At 41.8% G+C, this 20,246-nt stretch overlaps 1 protein-coding gene across 2 annotated transcripts in view; it reads right to left on the reverse strand.

Moving 5' to 3' along the window:
* LOC137004765 (alpha-2-macroglobulin-like) overlaps nucleotides 1–20,246 on the reverse strand; it is a 50,419-nt gene that overhangs the window by 8,387 nt on the left and 21,786 nt on the right. For both annotated transcript variants that reach the window (XM_067365378.1, XM_067365377.1), the window contains exons 17-25: nucleotides 16,167–16,305; nucleotides 15,643–15,868; nucleotides 15,446–15,572; nucleotides 15,247–15,368; nucleotides 15,097–15,148; nucleotides 14,933–15,016; nucleotides 14,675–14,851; nucleotides 14,494–14,569; nucleotides 14,126–14,282 (exon numbers count right to left, since the gene is read on the reverse strand). In XM_067365378.1, the coding sequence (XP_067221479.1) occupies nucleotides 14,126–14,282; nucleotides 14,494–14,569; nucleotides 14,675–14,851; nucleotides 14,933–15,016; nucleotides 15,097–15,148; nucleotides 15,247–15,368; nucleotides 15,446–15,572; nucleotides 15,643–15,868; nucleotides 16,167–16,305 (1,160 nt within the window). The remainder of the gene's footprint in view (nucleotides 1–14,125; nucleotides 14,283–14,493; nucleotides 14,570–14,674; nucleotides 14,852–14,932; nucleotides 15,017–15,096; nucleotides 15,149–15,246; nucleotides 15,369–15,445; nucleotides 15,573–15,642; nucleotides 15,869–16,166; nucleotides 16,306–20,246) is intronic.

Consider the following 20,246-nt stretch of genomic DNA (forward strand, 5'->3'; position numbering starts at 1 on the left):
TTAGCGCTGGTGCAGTTCGTTGGCTTCCTCCGTTCAGCGGGAAGGTTTGAACTGAGGACGAGAGTGAGTTTCGCTGGAAGATGGCGATCCCGAAGCTGAGCGCGGTGGCAGCGCGTGGTCACCGGAGGGGTCCGGGAAAAACGTGCACGAGATGCTCGTGAGACAATCGGGAGAGAACCCAGAAATTTTGCGTCTTTGCTTTTATGACAGATAAGCCGACACACCTCCTTGAGGTGGGGTAGCCAATAACATGGGTGCAAAGTTGGCGGGAAAGCTTTTCCTTTGTTTGGCCTCACGACTTAATCTGCATGATTTATGACTTTCAGATCAGATCTCCAAATGGAGTGCGTTCTTCACAGTATCATTAAACACATAGAAAAATGCATTTATCAGCGGTGTGACATATCTCAGTGACTAGCTCGTGTCCGGAGCTTTACGGAGAGACCAAACTCGATAGGTCAGAAAGGCATAGGAGAGAAGTTATGGTTTACAGACAAAATTATATCGTTAAAATGCACACTAGCACAAATACACTCATTTAAACACTAGGAAACATGCATAGGCCCTAAAAATATATGAAATATATATTTCAGCATAGTGGTAGTTTACAAATACAGTTGAAAATGTATGATTGTGTGTTTCTGTGTCTGTCTGTGTGTGTGTTTTTGTGTGTCCCTGTGTGTGTGGGGTGTTGGAATGTGGATCTGGTCAGTCTCTGGGGGGGTTTTACAACCCAGTCCAGCATGCTAAAGGCGTTCTGAACATTCCAAAGTTTATTGATTATCCTGATACGTGTGCATACGCTACAGATTCCCCCTTTCGGCCAACGAAGTTCCTGTGCGGACTTCGTTGGACGGTAACCAAGTTCGATGGCACATGGATCCGGATGGTCACGCAGCAGGTGGTTCCTACTGGTCCTTGAGGGAGAGCAGATAAGCACCTGTCCGTGGATTCTTGCATCCCTTTGATCCCTTGGGATAGGATGAAGGCCAGGCCCAGGGCGAGTGCGTACTTGATTGCCATGGAGAGGCAACGGATTGTGTTGGCAGCAGTCCAAGCTCGGGCTCTAGGTGAGCTGGTCAGGACAGGCAGTCGTGAGAGTGCTTGGAGGGCTGCATCAGTGGGAGTACTGTCACTTAGCTGGGACCCCCCTTTGTCAATCCTCAGTTCCATTCCTGGATCTAAGGTGTGATTGTGATCCCTGGGGGAAGATGGGATTTCCAGTTCTGACTGGTCCTCTTTGCTTGAGAGACAGTGCACTGCCAGGTGGCTGTGATAAAGGATGGAACTCAGGGGTAAATGGATCCTCTTACTTGGATTGGGCAGCCTGACATGAGTGGCGGTGTTGTGCTGATTGTAGATTACGATGGCAGCATGAGTGGGGGTGTGGATGAGCAGTCGATCACCCACAGTCTCGGCTTGTGTTCCGATAACTGGGGTGCGAGGCTTGGCCGGGCAGCGTGTGTCGCTGGTCATGGGCTGCAACCGGCCCATTCCTTCAGTGTGGTTTCTGAGGAAGAGCTGGTTTGGGCAGAAGTACTGAAAGTCTTTGGTGAAACTACACCTGCGAAAGTGGGGAGCCGGGCACAGCCGTGGGTTGCTGTTGTGGTAGGCTACCGCAACTGAGGTGTGTTTCTTGGCATGGGTGTTACGTTGCCGCCACCTGACATTGACCATGTCTTTGGGTCTGCCAGTAGCAAAGTCCAGCACAGTTTGTGTAGGATACTGAGGACTCCTATTCATAGCCACTCTGTCCATAGAGAAGCTAATTTCTCGCAGCAGGTCTGTCAACAGAGCTATAACCAGCTGATTTTGGGCAAAGTCATTCTGGAGGACTGTAAACAGTTGCTTCCTTGAGTTCGCAGTTTGGATCAGCAGGAAACTGTGAGTGCGGAGAACCACCGCAATACCTTTCCAGGATTTGCAGGTGGTTTGCAGGGTTTGGCTCTGTGTTGCGAGTTGCTTTCTCAGTTGTAGGCGGAGCTTGTTGCGATGCTGATGAGGGGAGCAGGCTGTGATGAGACTCAAGTCTCCTGGTTGGTACAGATGCAACGGCAGTGGCACCTGCCGTGCCATCAGTAGTTCTGTGGGGAACACCTGAGTTGACTCCTGTACGGTGTCTGTGATGGCCATGAGCATCAGAGGAGGTTTTACCGTCCAGTCTTTCTGGTCGACTGACCGTGGAAATGTGATTCCTCGGTTTTGCAGTGAAGCTCGGTGCTTTGCGTTTGCAGTCTGGACATGACGGTAAACTTGACATCCTCTGGCGTGCTCTGCCACATCTTGCTGCATGCTGGGCCAGTGCGCCACTTGTTTTAATGTCTCGTCCGTAGTTCTGGTGCCATGGTGTTTGGCACATGGTGTGTCGTGGGTGTATATCAGTTCACCCCCTTTTGGCCCTGTGGCAGTACAAGCTTTGGCGCTGTGAGGACATCAGGGACATACTTTAGAAAGTTTATTCCCACACGCAGCATGTGGTCGGTCTCGTGCAGTCGTTTGTTGCTAGGGGCCGCCGTGGGACCAGATGCCGGGAACGGGAGGTTGGAGGGGTCTGAGTGGTGGTACAAAACATGTCGAATGGAAATGTTGGAAAGTTTGGTTGTCAGTGGCAGTGGCAGTAAGGTGGGAAATGTTGCAGGAACAGTCCGCTGGCTGCGGGTTGTTGTTGCCACACTAAGGGTGGGTGAATGGGGTGGGTGTGACCATAGCTTGTTATGCAGTGTGCCAGTCTTGGCAAGGGCATTAGTTTGGTCGTTCACACCTTTGTCACGCCCTGGTTGCTTCAAGCATCTTTTCACCTTTTCCCAGTAAACGATCATGTCGTGTGCTTGGGTGAGGTGATCACGTGTCTGGAACATGTGTTGATGTTTCACCTGCTTGTTGCATTCAGTCTTGAAACCAGTTTGTTTCCAGCCCAGAAGATGGCATGTGAAACAAGGTCTGGCAACGTGTGAGTCTGTGCACATGAGTTCCCTGATGTTATGAGCTGAGGAGACGTGAAGGGTTTTGAGGGTAGCTGCTGCTTCACCATATTGACATGACTGGGGACCCCACCTGCTGTTCTGTGGTTGGCAGGGTTGGTTTCTTAACCATCGTACCCCTGCATTTGCCTGTGGGATGCCCTCATGGTTGTAGGAACGTCCATCGACATAGGCCGTGGGCATTCCTTGGCACGCATTCTCTTTGAGGTATCTGTGACAGGCTGGTCGCTGTTGTTGGGGTACCAGTATCTCAAGTGTCAACGCTGGTGTGCTGTTATAGCAGTTTTGATAGGCAGCTGAATCTCCGCTCCGTGCAGACTTGTGCTTTCTGGCACGTTGTGGCAGTGGCACCTGCTGGTTCAGCCTCCTGAAGTCGCTGGTGGGTCGCCACTTGCTGTCTGGTTTGACAATGGACCAGGTAGGGACTGAATAGGTGCTGTTGCATGGGCAGATAACACCTTTTCCTTCTGTTGAATGAACAACCTCCTGTACTGGTTCATGTGGGGCGATGTGACCTTCGTACTGCCTGATTAAGGTGGGAGGAGCATTTGGGTGTGTTGCACTATGCACTGTGTGAAGTTTAGTGAGACCACAGCATAAAAGGTCTTTGTCAAATGTCACTTTGAATTTGTGCAAGACGTTTCTGAGTCTTCGACAGTCTGCATCATTCTTTAGCGCACTTGCATCTTTCTGGATCTGTTGGCCTTTAGGCTCAAACCTTGGGAAGGGCTCCTCTGTTGTAGTGTAAGCTGTCAGGTTGGCTGTCCGAGGTGCAGCGCTTTCCTGAGTTTCACAGGCAGGCTGGTTAGCGACTGTGGGTACTGCAAGGTGTTTGTCCTCCATCAGCTCCGTTCTGTGCACCTGTTCTGTGGGTACCAGTTTGATGGAAGTGATGGAGATGCTCTTGAAGGATGCTGTGAAACTTGTGTTGCTTAAGCTTCCTTCTGGGACCATGGCAGCTGGTATTAAGTTAATGACTGTTAACTTTCATTCAAAGTCATAGGGGCCGTGGTCCATTATCCATTCTAGATGGTGGGCTTTGGGAATGCTGATGTCTGTGACCATGCATTCGTTGAGCCAGCTGTGAACTACGTAGGGTGACACTTCAGTTAGCGGTGTGGCTTTTAGAGCAAGTCCAAGTTCCACGCCTTCAGGTGACAGTGTGAAGGAGCCCAGCATGTGGCTTAGGGTTTGACCACATTGCCTGTTGAGCCAAACAGCACCCCCTTTGGTGTAAGGTGGTACTACAATTTCCTGTATGTTGATCCAAACAGCACCCCCTTTGGTGTAAGGTGGTACTACAGGTTCCTGTATGTTGATCAGGATGCAGACCTGTTGGATAGTCTGGCCTGACAGGAAGTTGGCAGTGTTGACAGGAACAACAGGAAGCTGTACAGTCATTGGGGCCCACAACAACTCATTTGCACTGTCCGTATGAGCACTAGAGTGCATCAGGATGTCTGGAAGGACCAGGAAGTGATGGGTTAAATGCCGGTTGTTCCATTTGAAGTTCACAACGCAGATGTCCTTGACGGTCATCATGGTTGACAGACGAAAGTCCAATGGGAAGCGTATTTGCATGTTGACAAATGGGAGGTCCGGTGTTCCTTCAATGAGGGCACTTAACAGCGTGTGGCTGAAGGCTGAGTTGTCTGCCCACAGTGTGAGAATAATGTCTGTTGTAGTTACATCATTCAGCTGTGAGTCTGTCATGACCTTGGAGCAGAGGGAGCTACAGTCTATGGTGGGTTGAAGTGTGCCGGGTAGCGAACTTGAACTGTGCTCTAAGACCGGGTTCCCGCGGTTAGCTGGGAGATTTCCCGCGACCTCTGTGACCTGACCGTCTGGCTCAGGTGGCCTGGGTGACTGGGAAGGCAGAAGTTCACACACTTGAGCCCAGATTTTCAGTGGTCTGGCGTTCAATAAGGGCTCAAAACAGTCTAGCAGGTCTTTGTGAGTGGAACAGAGAAACGTGTCCATTTGCGCTACGCACACAGGAGGTACCAGGCTCACTCGACCAATGGTGTGGTGTGTGGGAGCTGTGTGTTCAAGGTGGACCTCATTTGGACTGTGCGACTGCACATTCAGCTCACATCTTTGTGACTTGAGAGTCTGAGTTTGTCTTTCAGCTTCATTTCTCAGTCTTTCAAAAAGGTAAGGACAGGTTTCTGGACAGTGATCGGAGTCTGGGTAACTGGTTGGAATTTCTACAGTCTTTTTAGACGCAGTTCTCTGCTTGGCTTGAGCTTCGTCGACCAAGTCTCGCGGCTGCTGAATAGACATGCTGCTTGAGCAGGCCAAGGCTGCCAGATGATCACTCACCGCAGGGTGCAGCTCTCGGAGAAGCAGAGGGTTGAAGATGAAATCTTCCTCCGTTGCTGGCTGGTTACGTGCTCCGTAGTACCCTCTTTGCATTCGGCTGTAGAAAGTGTATGGGTTATTCAGTCTGCCCCGTTTTAGGTCCATGGCAGCAGGGAGCCCTTGATCTGATGCAGGGTCAGAAAGCTTTTGGATCAGAACCTGTCGCAGGTGCTGGCAGTTGGATGTGACAGCTGCTGGCGAAGGTTCTTGGCCGTTGGACGTTTTGGGCAGTGGACTTTTAACCCCATTTGGAATTAGGGCTTCTTGACTGGTTAGGGGAAACTCGGTGATGTGTGTTTCCCCTCCCATGCCACTTTTCAGTACTCTGTAACCAGTGTCAAGTTCATTCACATAGTCTCTTTGTTGTTTCGGAGCCATAACTCCTTTCTGGGCCTGTTTGAGATGATTTTCACAGGTCAGGGCTTTAGTGTGTCTGTCTTTCAGTGTAGTCTCTGCTTTGGCTAGGGGAGCTTCGCTGTGTTGGAGTTTTCCAGTCAGTTTTCTACGCTCCACCTCCAGGTGGAGCTCTGCAAGGGCTTTTTGAAGTCTTTGCAGCTCCTCCTGCAGCTCGGGTTTGGATTCGTCCGCTGTCCAACGCTGGTCCTGGGTCTCGACGAGTCGCTGATCGTGGTGACGATGAATCTGGGCCTGATTCCTCCGGGCGTCCTCCGCCTGGAGCTTGAGGTTGTGGGCGATGGCTCGGATGACTCTCGCCCACTCTTTGTAGCTCGGCATTGGATCGTGGGCCATTAGTCGATTCAGGTTGTCGTCCAGCTGCTCGTTGCTTAGGTGCTGGGGATCCACAGCGTCGTTGGGCAGGATTGTGCTGGTCAGGGAGCCCAACCCGGTCTTGAGTCCGTCCCCATGGGTGCTGGGGCTGGCTGCTCTGAACCCGTTAGCTTGCTGTTGGCGAGAGAAAGACAGCACAAACAGAACCAATGCAAGCACGCGCAGGGCTAACGACTTATAATAATGCATGATTATATAATTCTTTGGTTTGGTTCCAGTTAACTGGTGCAGACAGTTAGTGGAATGTAGGCTAGACACTTAATTGTCGATAGCCAAAAGGACCACGCGGGTCAATTTGTGTGGGTGAGTGCCGGATTTGAATAAAGATTTTGACAGGCGGTAGCCCTAAGAGTCCTTTGATGACTCTCGCTGCTCGGTCGTCTATCTATTACTCAGTTTTCCGTGATGGCTCTCACAGGCTCTGCTTTTACATGAACTGAAAGAAACAAACACAGTAGAGAAGCAAAACAGAACAGGGAGGATGCAATTAAATGAGAAATAGAGCAGTAAACAAATAGAAAGGAATCAAAATAGAATCGCAATAAACTAAAACAGAAGGGCTAGAGGGGAGAAGTGAAACTTAAACTTCCTATTCCAGCTGGGTTTATGACGGTGTCAGGCGAGTGCACGGTTGCATCATAAAACCTAGAGGGATGGTATGGATCGAGAGCCTAAGGGTTGGCCCGCACCTGAGTAATTGAAGAATATGTAATATTCTGTGGCTTTCAATTAGGTGAAGTGACTGTATGTCGTAGGCCTGGGTGAATCGTGGGTGCTCAGATAAGAACTCAATGGCAGGCCACCTTTCCTCGACGATCAAACACTCTACTGCGGTGTCCGTGGCCACCTGTCCCCTTTGTACCACGGTGCAACCACTCAAACAGGGAACACCAGCACAATTGCGCACTTTGGCAAGGTATTTGCGCCAACGGCCCGAGTGACCAGTCAAGATTGAGTTTTCCCTGAACTCAGAGTCTGTCCCCTTTACGGGCAGTTACTCCAAACGGGCGGTTCTGTCATGCAGAAGCCTGAGCAGGGAAATTAAACAAAATTGCCGCTTGTTGTCACCCCGGGTCTCGTTGCCTCCCTGTACCTGATACACAACTCGCTGATGTCCTTGCGTGTTGCCCGTGATACGAGGTCAGAATGTCCACGATTCACACACGGTTAGTGTAAGAAGCGCCAGGCCAGGTAGCTCCACTCACTGGAACTCACTGGAGCAACCGTCAGCTCACCCCAGGGCGCTAAAGGGCCTTATCTGCAAGTGCACAAACAGTCAGGTAAACACGACTTAATTGTAAATTTAAACTCAATTTAAATCTTGTTTAAATAGAATTTAACTAAATTAAGTGTGTAGGATAAAAGAGTAGGGGTATAAAAGGAACTAGCTGGAAGCAGAACAAAAGTAAAAATAACATAAAACAAAAACAAATCAGATGCACTTGATTCAAATTTTGAATTAAACTCTGTTCAATTAAATTTAAATGAGTGCATAGAATAACAGGATGGGAAAAAGCGAAAAGAGGATAATTCAGAGGCACTTGATTCAAATTTGAATTAAACTTGTTCAATTAAATTTAAATGAGTGCATAGAATAACAGAATGGGAGAAAGAAAAGAGAAAGCCTTCCCTATTTGCAGATTTTTCCTAAAGAGAATTGCTTGTTGATAGCAAAATGCCAACTGATTGCCACTACTTAATTTTAAAATTGAATTAAATGTTATTTAATTAAATTCAAAATAAGTGTATGAAATAAGGGAGGCTTGGGTGTGCGTGAATATTATTGCCAGCCAATAACACACAGGACCCAGAACTAAGAGTGAATAAAATAAAACATTAAGTAAAAAAAAAAAAAGGGAATGAATTTCCAAAGTAAAACTAAAGAAATAACTTGAGAGAGAGAAAAGACAAAAAGGGAATGGATGAAATAAAACAAAGTAAAATAAAATAAAATAAAATAACATAAAATAAGAGTAGACCGGTGAACACAGGGAAAGGATACAAGGAAAAGAGAATTGACTTATCTGGCAGTATCCACCAGGGGGCGCACTCTCAGAAAGTGAATTCCCTTGTTGGAAGGGAAACTTAATCTAAATTAAAGATTTAAACGTGTTTAAATTAAATTTAAATCAGTAAACCACATTCCAACAACGATTGGAAAGCATAGCCACCAAAAGCAAATTACTTTTACAACTCCCCGCAGTATAGAGAAGCAAAAGATAATTTGGAGATAATTTCAGTTCAAAGCATGGAGCGGCTTTGACTCATAACGTCCACGCGGTGGCGTCAATGAGTCCACACAACCAATAAGTAGGGAGGGGTGCCACACCTGAGTAGACTGCCCTCTGGCGTCTGGTCAGAGTTACTGCATCCCCCTTCCTTAATTCGTGATACAAAAACGAGCGCGCTTGTGGGTTTCTGACCCTTACGCTGTTTTAACTGCACGGTCACGATTACAACTATAGAACCTCAGCGGATTCTTTCATAAATATATGTGTACCGTTTTACTCACGGGTACACAACTCTGGGAATCAGTCCCTTTGGTGCAAACTTTAATGCACGCGAATATGTAACTTTTGCGGGATTGCTTCGCCGCTGTTACTAATCAACATTGGATCAGAATGCTGATACGAGCTCCAAATTATTACACATCAATCGATAAACCAGACGGACTGCTTTTCCGATTAGATCTGTAACGGGGATCACGTGGTTTTGGGTAGCTAGTCCAAACGACGTAACCCAGGAGCAAACCGGCTATTGTGAATTTTTGGACGACACAAGAAATTCAGATTTAATAGCGGGTAAATATAAAGGCCTTTAAAAGAGATTTAGTGGGAATATTCGCCACTATACTCCTTTCAAAACGCGTTGAATACGATTCAATTCGTTAATTCAAGCGGAAATTAATATTCAAAACTGTAACTTACTGCAAAGATTGTCGTCCTTCACAGATACGAGCTTGAAATTTCAATAGACTGCAGTGTATTTCACGGTCAACCAAGGCTAGGCCTGCAGTGTTTTTAGACACAAACAGCAGCTTGTTAACGGTGCGTAGAGAGGACTCGTGCGTCTACATTGCTCTTTTACCGAAAACCAAGTTTAAAACGTTGCTCGCGAATCCTCCACCAAATAATATATGTAACGAAATGTAGCGGTTATTAATCAATTTATGGATGAAATATGAATATAATAATTCATAAGGTTATGAATAAATTATGATTCATATATCGACCCAATGGGGAATTAAACATATATTGTGAATCAATTACAACGAATTATAATCAATTACATATATGATTAGTTCTGGTTTAATAATTATTTAGAGAAACTGCTCGTTTGTCCAGCAAACTAAGTCCCTCACAGAATATTATAAACGGAGTTATTCTCTGGCCATGAAAATAACTAAAGCATAAAGCGATCGAAAAAACGTTAAAGTGACTTGGGTTTTCCGCTGAAAGAACAAACAGAACAATCGAGCATGAATAACGTTTTAATATATGCAAACTACGAATACAGAGGTTCTAAATATATATACAAGAAAATACACACCTATGTACAAGAATAGAAGTAGAGAAGGAAAGAGAGAGAAGGCAAGTAGCAAACTCACAACCAGTCCTAAGCCAGCACGGAAATCAGTTTCATCATCTAAGATTGAGAAACGGCAGTATACTTGCATTGGTTGCGTGTGTCGAATTTCAGGTTAGCGCTGGTGCAGTTCGTTGGCTTCCTCCATTCAGCGGGAAGGTTTGAACTGAGGACGAGAGTGAGTTTCGCTGGAAGATGGCGATCCCGAAGCTGAGCGCGGTGGCAGCGCGTGGTCACCGGAGGGGTCCGGGAAAAACGTGCACGAGATGCTCGTGAGACAATCGGGAGAGAACCCAGAAATTGTGCGTCTTTGCTTTTATGACAGATAAGCCGACACACCTCCTTGAGGTGGGGTAGCCAATAACATGGGTGCAAAGTTGGCGGGAAAGCTTTTCCTTTGTTTGGCCTCACGACTTAATCTGCATGATTTATGACTTTCAGATCAGATCTCCAAATGGAGTGCGTTCTTCACAGTATCATTAAACACATAGAAAAATGCATTTATCAGCGGTGTGACATATCTCAGTGACTAGCTCGTGTCCGGAGCTTTACGGAGAGACCAAACTCGATAGGTCAGAAAGGCATAGGAGAGAAGTTATGGTTTACAGACAAAATTATATCGTTAAAATGCACACTAGCACAAATACACTCATTTAAACACTAGGAAACATGCATAGGCCCTAAAAATATATGAAATATATATTTCAGCATAGTGGTAGTTTACAAATACAGTTGAAAATGTATGATTGTGTGTTTCTGTGTCTGTCTGTTGTGTGTTTTTGTGTGTCCCTGTGTGTGTGGGGTGTTGGAATGTGGATCTGGTCAGTCTCTGGGGGGGTTTTACAACCCAGTCCAGCATGCTAAAGGCGTTCTGAACATTCCAAAGTTTATTGATTATCCTGATACGTGTGCATACGCTACAGTTTTTAAGAGACATGATTGTGGCATCTAAATTTTTAACTCCCTGAATTCAGGTCCAGTGTGGGGAATGCGAGCGAGGCACACCAGATTTGGGATTTGGGTTACTCGTGAAAAACGCATCCTCTGCGGAACCTGTTTGAGAGGAGGACCAGTTGGAAGGTGGTTCCTCATTAATGGAGTGGTTAGGTTACCAAATGCAAAGGTAGATATAGATTTGTTATTCAAAATAAAAACAAAAGGTCGATTTTTAAGAAGTTCTTGGCTGGTATACCGAGATGAGACTCCACTGAAGCAAGGAATTGAAGATGTAACTTACCAGATGTTAGGAAAATTGTATATTTTATTGAATAAACGTACATACAAACTATAGTAATTCAAGAAAGAGAAGGAATTCATGGGGGGAAGATCACACTCCAAGGAGGGGGTGTCAAGAGAAATGGAGTGTTCTCTTCAAAACAATTTGATAAAGATTTTAAAAGATATAATAAAAAGCAGAAAATTACTGAACTTGGAGAATCTCTAGGGTCTATGAAGTTTTCATAAGACAAGACATACAAAAACACATGCTGTGGGCTTGAGTGAAGTGTATACCACATCCTGTAAAAATGACAAATGTTGCATTATGTGTGTAGGCGAACATGGGTTCTGGGGAGAGAAATATTGTTGTGTGTAACTGATAAGAATGAAAACAGTTAGGTAATAAATGTCTAGCAAGGTAGAAATCTGATAAAAATGTATAATAAAGAAATGTGTGTATTGCTTAAGCCTTTGACGCAAATTGAAAAAGCATTGACGCAAGTAAAAAAAAAAAGTGATAGACAAGTAACATAGCAATTGACGCATGCAGGTAATATGTTAACGCAAGAAGAAACCACATGTGCGTAAATGAAGAGAAAAATGCGTCAAAAGAGAATATAAAAACAGGGGCCTCAATAGCTCTAGGAGGAGTAGTAGAATATTGTGTAGTTTTTGCTGAAGAAAGAAAGAGCATACAAGCAAGCAGCAAGCGGAAGCCGTCGCCAGACCACAACCCTCAGAAGATCAAAGAAGACACCTGATTTTCTTAGAGAAGAACATATATTGAATAGAGAAGAGGGTAAGCTTTAAAATGTAATTATTTATCTGGCCCATGGAACTTCCAGCTTAGCTGGCATAAAGTGGTGTATTTAGCTTTTTCCTTTGCAAGAAATAATAAAATGAGAATGGGGACTGCCCTCAAACTCTGATAGTATTGTCTCAGTCTGTTTATTGTTGTAGAGTGAGAATCCATTTGGGGTATCAGAAGTTGACTGTCTGAAAAAGATAGATTTTTATAAAGATATCCCGACGGACTTTACAAAGTCAGTCAAGGTTGCCAACCAGTCGCAACAGAGTGGGCCGTGGGAGTGCATTAGCAGGCATAGCTGTCCTCTGAGGGCGAAGAGCCAGCTGTGGTGCACTGAACGGAAGGCTAACCCACCCCACCCAGGTAGGCTTGGTTGAGATCTGAACCGTAGGCCTAGGAAGTACGGTAGTGATCAGAAGTAGACCCTGAGATAATATAATCTAAGAAGAAAATATTATATGCCTACCTGACTCCTCCTGAATCTATAAAGGTAAACCTTTTACAGGAGTTGAGTAATATGAATAGAGGAAGTGGCTCGTGACCAAGATAGTGTTACGTGGTCGCGGCAGAAACCACCCAGGGGGTGACGCGGCACACATTGTAGCACTAAAACTAGCTCCTAAGTCTGTGAAACATTAGAAGTAGTCAAGAGGACTCCTAAATCACTAGGACCAAATCACAAACAGTCCTAATCCACCAGAGATGGGAAGTCCAGGGGTCAGAGAGTAAAAGTCCTGCCATATTTTTATTCCACCCACTGAAGCATTAATGAGAAAAATAAATGTTTAATTGAGTGATGATTGATCATTATTGAAGACACCTGATGATAACAAGCAGAATCACCAAAGGAGAAAATCACTATTTTTAAGTTACCATCATCGAGGTCAGGGTTTGTTTTAGTTGAGCTCTTGACCCTTGACTTTTTAATGCTAGATTTTGTTTGGGCAGTTTTAACTGCATTAAAATCAACCAGACAAGCGAAGTTAAAAGATGATCAGGTGGTGTTTGTTATGTTTTCATATAATAATTATTTGATCTGAATCACTGAACTCATTTAGAACCCAATCTTAGTTAGATTTACATTATTGATTACAGCAGCACTGTAAATCCACAGGAGAAGATCAACTTTATCAATACAAAACTTTTTTTTTTAAGAGATGTTGCCCTTATCACAAAAAAAGATTTATTTTAGGCACACAGACATCAAGAATCAGTGTATGAATCTCAACAACGGTGACAAGCAACATATTCTGATAAACAGATCAACTCTGAACATTAAAAAACAAGCTATTAAAAGTCACAGAAAAAAAGCAAAATTTAAATAGTGAGGATAAAGAAAATTACTAAGACAATTCATCTAACTAAGATTGGGCTCTAAATGAGTTTATAAAAATATGGCAGGACTTTTACTCTCTGACCCCTGGACTTCCCACCTCTGATAGCTATAGAGCCTTGGGTGCTGAACCTTTTCTTCATAAATGCAATACATTTTGATTTATAAATTTAAATCTACAATGAGACGGCAAAAAAAAACTTTAACAAATAAATAAATATTGTTAAATAAATATTGATTACCTGTGGCAGTGGTTTTCATGAGTTCACACTTACAAATGAATCGAGTAAAAAAAAAAAAAAAAAACTATATATAAAATAAAATATATAATAAAATATATTATATATGAATAATAAGCGTATTTGGTGTGCTGTCCAAGAGGATTGAGGGCTCTGAGCTTGGAATTATATAGGATAATAACTATAGGCGAGTCGGCTCTCATCTGTGCATATATTCCTCTTCTCGAGCTGATTAGAAAGACTGTTCGAAGGTGTTTCTCCCAAACTTTTTTTATAAAATATAATTTGTCACTTGAATTCTGCATTCTCTTGAGATGCAGACACCCAAGAGGTGGACAATTAACTGTATATACTAGTTTAATTAGTGACACTTAGCCTACATTTTAAAACCTTCATGGCAACAATATGGCAACATTTTATTTTGACTATGGCAACATTTTTATTAAAAAATATTTATTTGAATAGCGCAACATTTGAATTTTAAAACATTTATTTTAATATGGAAACATGACACCTTATTCTACAATATTTCTATGATTAAATCGCTGACTCCTCCCCCATCAGCCAATCACTGTGTGTATTCTCCATAGCAACGAGGTCAACCCCGCACTTACTCTTAGCTTAAGACTTTAGTCAATTCCTTAGTAAAAGTTTGTCTCAGCAGCTTTGTGAATAGGTTTTAAGAGAAAACTCTTAGCTAAGAACTTGTACTGCCATTTAGGAGAACTCTTAGTGGTAAGATAAAATGTTTTGTGAATACGGCCCCAGATGTCTACTGGTCACAGCAAACTTTAAGAAACAAATGAAATACCTTCATTCTGTTGTTGAACAGTCTTCCCTGTTGGATAAAACAGCCGTCTGAATCCCGTCTGTTTATTAACCATTCCTTTGCACTCTGAATAATTTGTGGATCAATAAATACGTATTTCTGTGCTCTGCCAAAAGACCTCAGGACAAAAGCAGTCAACCTGGTGGTGTGGTAATATACACAATGTCATTAGCTGTAGCAGTACTTTAACTCCAGTGGTAACCGAAATTAACTGAATTAAAAGAAAAAAAGAATGCAGAAAACAGACTAATATTTTTTAATATTCTCTTATAGATACAGGATCTAATATTTTGTACAGTCTGCCTGGGTTATTTTTGTAAAGCAACTTTCAATATTTTCTTTGTTTTTACCAAGTATTCTCTTCTCCGTATCCAAATGTGCTGTATGCTCCACTGTTATGCTTGTAGTTCAGTTGTCTCTGGTATCCTGTTGAGTTTGACAATGATTAAGATGTTCATTTGAGTTGACCAAATGTGTCTGAATAACTACTAAACATCTCAGAATTTTCTTGACATGATTTATGTCTCTCACCGCTCTTCAGGAAGCCGGTGGCTCTCTCTCGGATGGCTGAGGTGAGCTGCTCTGTGTTCTCCAGATACTGTAGAATGTAAATATTGGGAGAAAGAACAGCCATGTTTTGTTCTCCACAGCCGTACGGCATCCGCAATAATCCGTGAAGATTCCTCAGTGCCCGACCCAATATGTCTCCTATAAACCATACACAAGTTAAAATATATTTTATATTCCAAACCCAATCTCCTAATTTCTGCTTGTATTTGTAAATGTTACCAATGACTGAAACAGTGGATCTGGCTGATCCCTCTATCACATCTTTAGGAAGAGTCAGATCCACTTCCCCTGAGAGACTGTCTCCTATGAACCAGAGAGACAGAAACACACATCAGTGATCAGCTGAGTAACACTATGATTCTAAATATAGTCTGTGGACAAACCTTTTGGACACAGTAACCAGCTGTGAGTCTCTGTCTTTTCAGTTCCTTCAGCCTGCAGCATAAAACAATCACATCAACTCATCATACTGATATGAGCAGCATTAGGATCATGGATAAATGATGTCTGAAATCTGTTTGACGTGCGCTGACCTGTACAAGCAGACTTCTTGTGACCGTGTCAATGCGTCCTCTCTCTGGGACGCTCACAATCTCATTGTCACACACAGTCTGGGACGCCTCTGCCTCTGCACTGACTGTAATATTCAAGACTCCTACAACACAAGACATGTACGTGAAGATACAACAGACACAAACACTGAGAAACAATGATTCAGACTGGAAAACTCACCAAGAACAGAAGGAGTGAGGATCCATTTAAAAGTTTTTCTTCCATTAGCACATAGACAGGATGAATACTGATCATCAGAGGAGGCTTTGAGAGTGTAGTCTGAGGAAGGAGCTGGAGTCACTTTAACCTGTCAATCAACCATACATGATTAGTGGCATATTTGATATGATTTGATAAAACTGAGTGTGAAATCTCACCATGATGCACTTGGACAGATAGTTGAAGACAGTGGCCTTCAGCTCAAAGATCTCCCCACGGATGATGGAGTAAGGCAGAGAGAGCTCCAGGAAGAAGGGCTGGAAAACTGTCAGCTGAGCAGGAGGAGCCAGACCCAGACCTTCAGAGGACAGACAGAAGGCCTCCGTCTCCCAAGTAGTGATGGTGTCAGGAACCGTGACAGGAACCTGAACTGATCCAGAGTCCCTGTGGAGGAATTACAACAATAGGCATATTTGATTCTGACTCAGGCATTTTTCCTGTAATAAATAACATTCAGCACACAGATAAATAAAAAAAAAAAAAAAAAAATGGATTCAGAATCTGCAATGCTGACATTGCAGATTCTGAATCCATTTTTTTTTTTTTTTTTTTATCAGATCTTTCTGTCCTGTGGGTGTGAAAGGACATGATGTATTAAAGATAAGTAATAAGATAAATATTAAGATATATAAGATATCTTATCATAAGATTATGTTAAATGTATTGATTATGCTTCACATACCCCACTTCAGCAAGGTCCCAGATCCATGTTTCTGGAAAGACGGTCCGAATCGTCACTGCTGGAGAATCTGTGTGTTCTGCACCTCTATTAGCCACTCCTAAATCCATCATTCTCATTGGAACACCAGTTCGCAACCTCACTGAAAAAAAAGTGATATTTTGTAGTTTTTAGTGAAATATATGTGAAAAGCACATCAAAATAACCAATTCTATATATAGATATAAATGAACAGCAAATGGAAGGCAAATCATCATTTTAATACACATTATTTTATTTTCATATGCAGATTTATTTAGTTTTGTCAGAGATTTCGGTAACGCTTTAGATTACAGCCCGGAAAGTACTGCGTAATTACAACGTATTTACAGCATAACTTTCAATAATTATAGTGTAACTATACAGTAAGTATGTGTAAGTATAGGGGAACAATATGTAAAGTATTGGGAATAAAGGGGTAACAACCAGGAAAATAACAAATTATTTATACTGAAAATATTTTATAACTAAGGGGTACGTATGACATTACGGGCCGTAAATTAAAGTGGAGCTTGTTACACTCTTATTTCATAGTTATAGGGTAAATATGACATTACGGGCCATAAATTAAAGTGGAGCTTGTTACCCTCTTATTTCATGTAGTTACAGGGTAAGTAATTAATAAAATGCAAACAATCTGATATCACTGACACCAAAACCTTTATTTGAAAAACAACTTTATTAAAAACAGGTCTACAACACTTATTATTCATTTTTTAAAATCAACTTTTCATTTCAAACTCTAAAGAGTTACTTTCCTGACAGAAAGTAACAAGTTTTGTCTGTTTTTTGGTTGTTCTTGTTTCTCGCTTGGCTTCCTCCTGCTCTTGTTTCTCAGCTGATGAATCTTAAGAAGGAATCTCATTGCTGTTCTGTAGCTATTATAAGAAAATACAGTACATCCAGAAATTTTCTCATGGTTTAGGCTATTCATCTTTTCGCTTCTGACCAACTGTCACCAGCGCCTGCATGAGAGTCGACTTTGCGTTTGACGAAGCATATTAATGAGCAACGTGAAGCTTTCATGACGTTCTCGCGGGAGATTCGTGTGAATTTTTCTTACAAATACGTATCGTTTCATTTCAGAAGACATCGATTCATCCATTAGGGTTGTATGGATTACTGTAGTTATTGCTGTATGTGCTGTTTGATGCTTCAACTTTTAGGAACACGTGAGCTTGCATTATAAAGCGTTCCCAGATGATTTTTTTTTTTTCCTAAAATCCTTTTTGTATTCATCTTAAGAAGGAAAGTCTTATTTTGTCTTATCTTATAATACAGAATAGCAAATGGGATTCCCTCTTAAGATTCATCAGTGGAAAGAAAGAAAAAGAGGAACAAGAGGAGGAAGCCAAGCAAGAGAAAAAAAATAAGAAGTGTTGCAAATTTAAATCTGTTTTGAAATAAGTTGTTTTTCAAATAAAGTTTTCCAAGTTATATGACTGTTTGCGTTTTTTATTTATTTATTTATTTTTATTAATTACTTACCCTGTAACTACATGAAATAAGAGGGTAACAAGCTCCACTGTAATTTACGGCCCGTAATGTCATACTTACCCCTTAGTTATATGTCATACGTACCCGTTAGTTATAAAATATTTACAGTATAAATAATTTGTTATTTTCCTGGTTGTTACCCCTTTATTCCCAATACTTTACATATTGTTCCCCTATACTTACACATACTTACTGTATAGTTACACTATAATTATTGAAAGTTACGCTGTAAATTTGTTGTAATTAGGCAGTACTTTCCGGGCTGTAATCTAAAGTGTTACCGAGATTTCTAGTTTCAATTTAGTTTTTATTTTAGTTGTTGTATTATATGTCTGCTGTCATGATCCCTGCCTGTGTTCCCTGTGTCTCCACTTGCCCTGTCCAAATACCCACACTTGCAGTCTTGACCACTTGAGAGCAACAGGAAGTAAGTGTGCAAGACTGTCCCATGTCTTAAAGGTGCCCAAGAACTTTTTAAAAAGATGTAATATAAGTCTAAGGTGTCCCATGAATGTGTCTGTGAAGTTTCAGCTCAAAATACCCCATAGATTTTTTTTTAATTCATTTTTTTAACTGCCTATTTTGGGGCATCATTATAAATGAGCTGATTCAGGGCTACTGGCCCTTTAATTCTCATGCTCCACGTCCTGGAGCTTGCGCTTGCCTTGAACAGCATAAAAACAGTTCACACAGCTAATATAACCCTCAAAATGGATCTTTACAAAGTGTTCATCATGCATACATCGATTCCTGTGAGTATAGTATTTATTTGGATGTATTACATTTAATTCTGAATGAGTTTGAGGCTGTGCTCCGTGGCTAACGGCTAATGCTACACTGTTGGAGAGATTTATAAAGAATGAAGTTGTGTTTATGCATTATACAGACTGCAAGTGTTTAAAAATGAAAATAGCGACGACTCTCGTATCTGTGAATACAGTAATAAACGATGGTAACTTTAACCACATTAAACAGTACATTAGCAACATGCTAACGAAATATTTATTTAGAAAGACAATTTACAAATATCACTAAAAATATCATGTTGTCATGGATCATGTCAGTTATTATTGCTCCATCTGCCATTTTTCTCTATTGTTCTTGATTGCTTACCTAGTATGATGATTCATCTGTGCACATCTAGACGTTCTGCCCTTGTCTAATGCCTCGACCCTGGGCTGGCATATGCAAATATTGGGGGCGTACATATTAATGATCCCGACTGTTACGTAACAGTCAGTGTTATGTTGAGATTCGCCTGTTCTTCAGAGGTCTTTTAACACTAGAAGTCCCAGAGATTTGTAACCCTCCTTTAGCCAAGTGGATGCTAACTGGCTAGTCTTTTGGCTATCATTAGCATCAATTCATGTGTAAATATGGTCATTACCTGAGCAATCTGCAGGGGGGTTGGGGGTGTGTGTGTGAATGGTTGCTGGTGGCTTGTTTGTATGTGTGGGGGAGGGAGGGCTGCTAAAAGCAGAGAACTTGATTGACCATGGGCCGGTTTCAGAAAGGAGGTTAAGTGAAAACTCTGAGTATGTTAACCCTGAAATGAGGGAGTGCAAGTGATGTTTAAAAAGTTAACTCACTCATTCACACTGTAAAAATGCTTTTCATACTAAGTATTTTTTTTATCCTATTTTAAGTAAATAAAAAAAAAAAAAAAAAAAATCTTAAATCAAGATGGATTTTCTATATGAGAAAATTATATATGATATTTAGTCTTGTTTCCTGGGGGGATCTAAATTAAGTGCATTTTACTTAAGTAAAATGATCAATATCTGCCAGTGTGGTAATAAAAATAATCTTAATGCAAACGGAAAGTGTTGGAGTGTCTACCCAGGTGAAAAAAAAAGTGCCGTAAAATACACTTTATTTTAGTACACTTTTACACTTCCATAATGTCCAGTGCTCTATTTCCATGCACTTATATACTAAAAGCTCTTCTTTAGTACTTCTTAAGATAATCTTAAGAACATCTAAGTGTACTCAACTAAGCTATTTTGAGACACCATGAATTTGAACTAAAATGTGCTTTTAACATACTATCTCTGTATAGAAAAATGTATTTAGTTACCACTTGTAGTACACTTGAACCCATCTTTCAAACACTTTTAAAAATGGACTTATGATGTATTTCAAATATAAGATTAATATATAATGAATGTATTTATAATATATTGCCATGCAGTGCCAGGATTGTGAGTGATTGCTGGAATGTACTCACTCACTTTTTAATATTATTTGTAAATATGTGTACAAATGGTTGGTTTCTTTATTTTATTGTGTACTATTTTTATCAATAGATCTCAGCAACAAAGTAAAAAAAACATGTGTGTTGATTTCTCCCTAAGATGGCAAAGTGAAACACAAGTTTCCTTGAAGTGGCTCAGCATGGCCCCACATTGTTTACATAACAAAAGCAACTGTTCACAGCTGATTAAGGATATTAGCCTAAAGACTTCCAGCCCATCGGCTGTCCTGCGGGTTTTATAGGTAGAAAAGCCAAATGGCTGCTCTCTGGGACTTCTAGTGTTAAACAAATGA

This window comes from Chanodichthys erythropterus, chromosome 17, assembly GCF_024489055.1.
Source record: "Chanodichthys erythropterus isolate Z2021 chromosome 17, ASM2448905v1, whole genome shotgun sequence".
NCBI lineage: Eukaryota > Metazoa > Chordata > Actinopteri > Cypriniformes > Xenocyprididae > Chanodichthys > Chanodichthys erythropterus.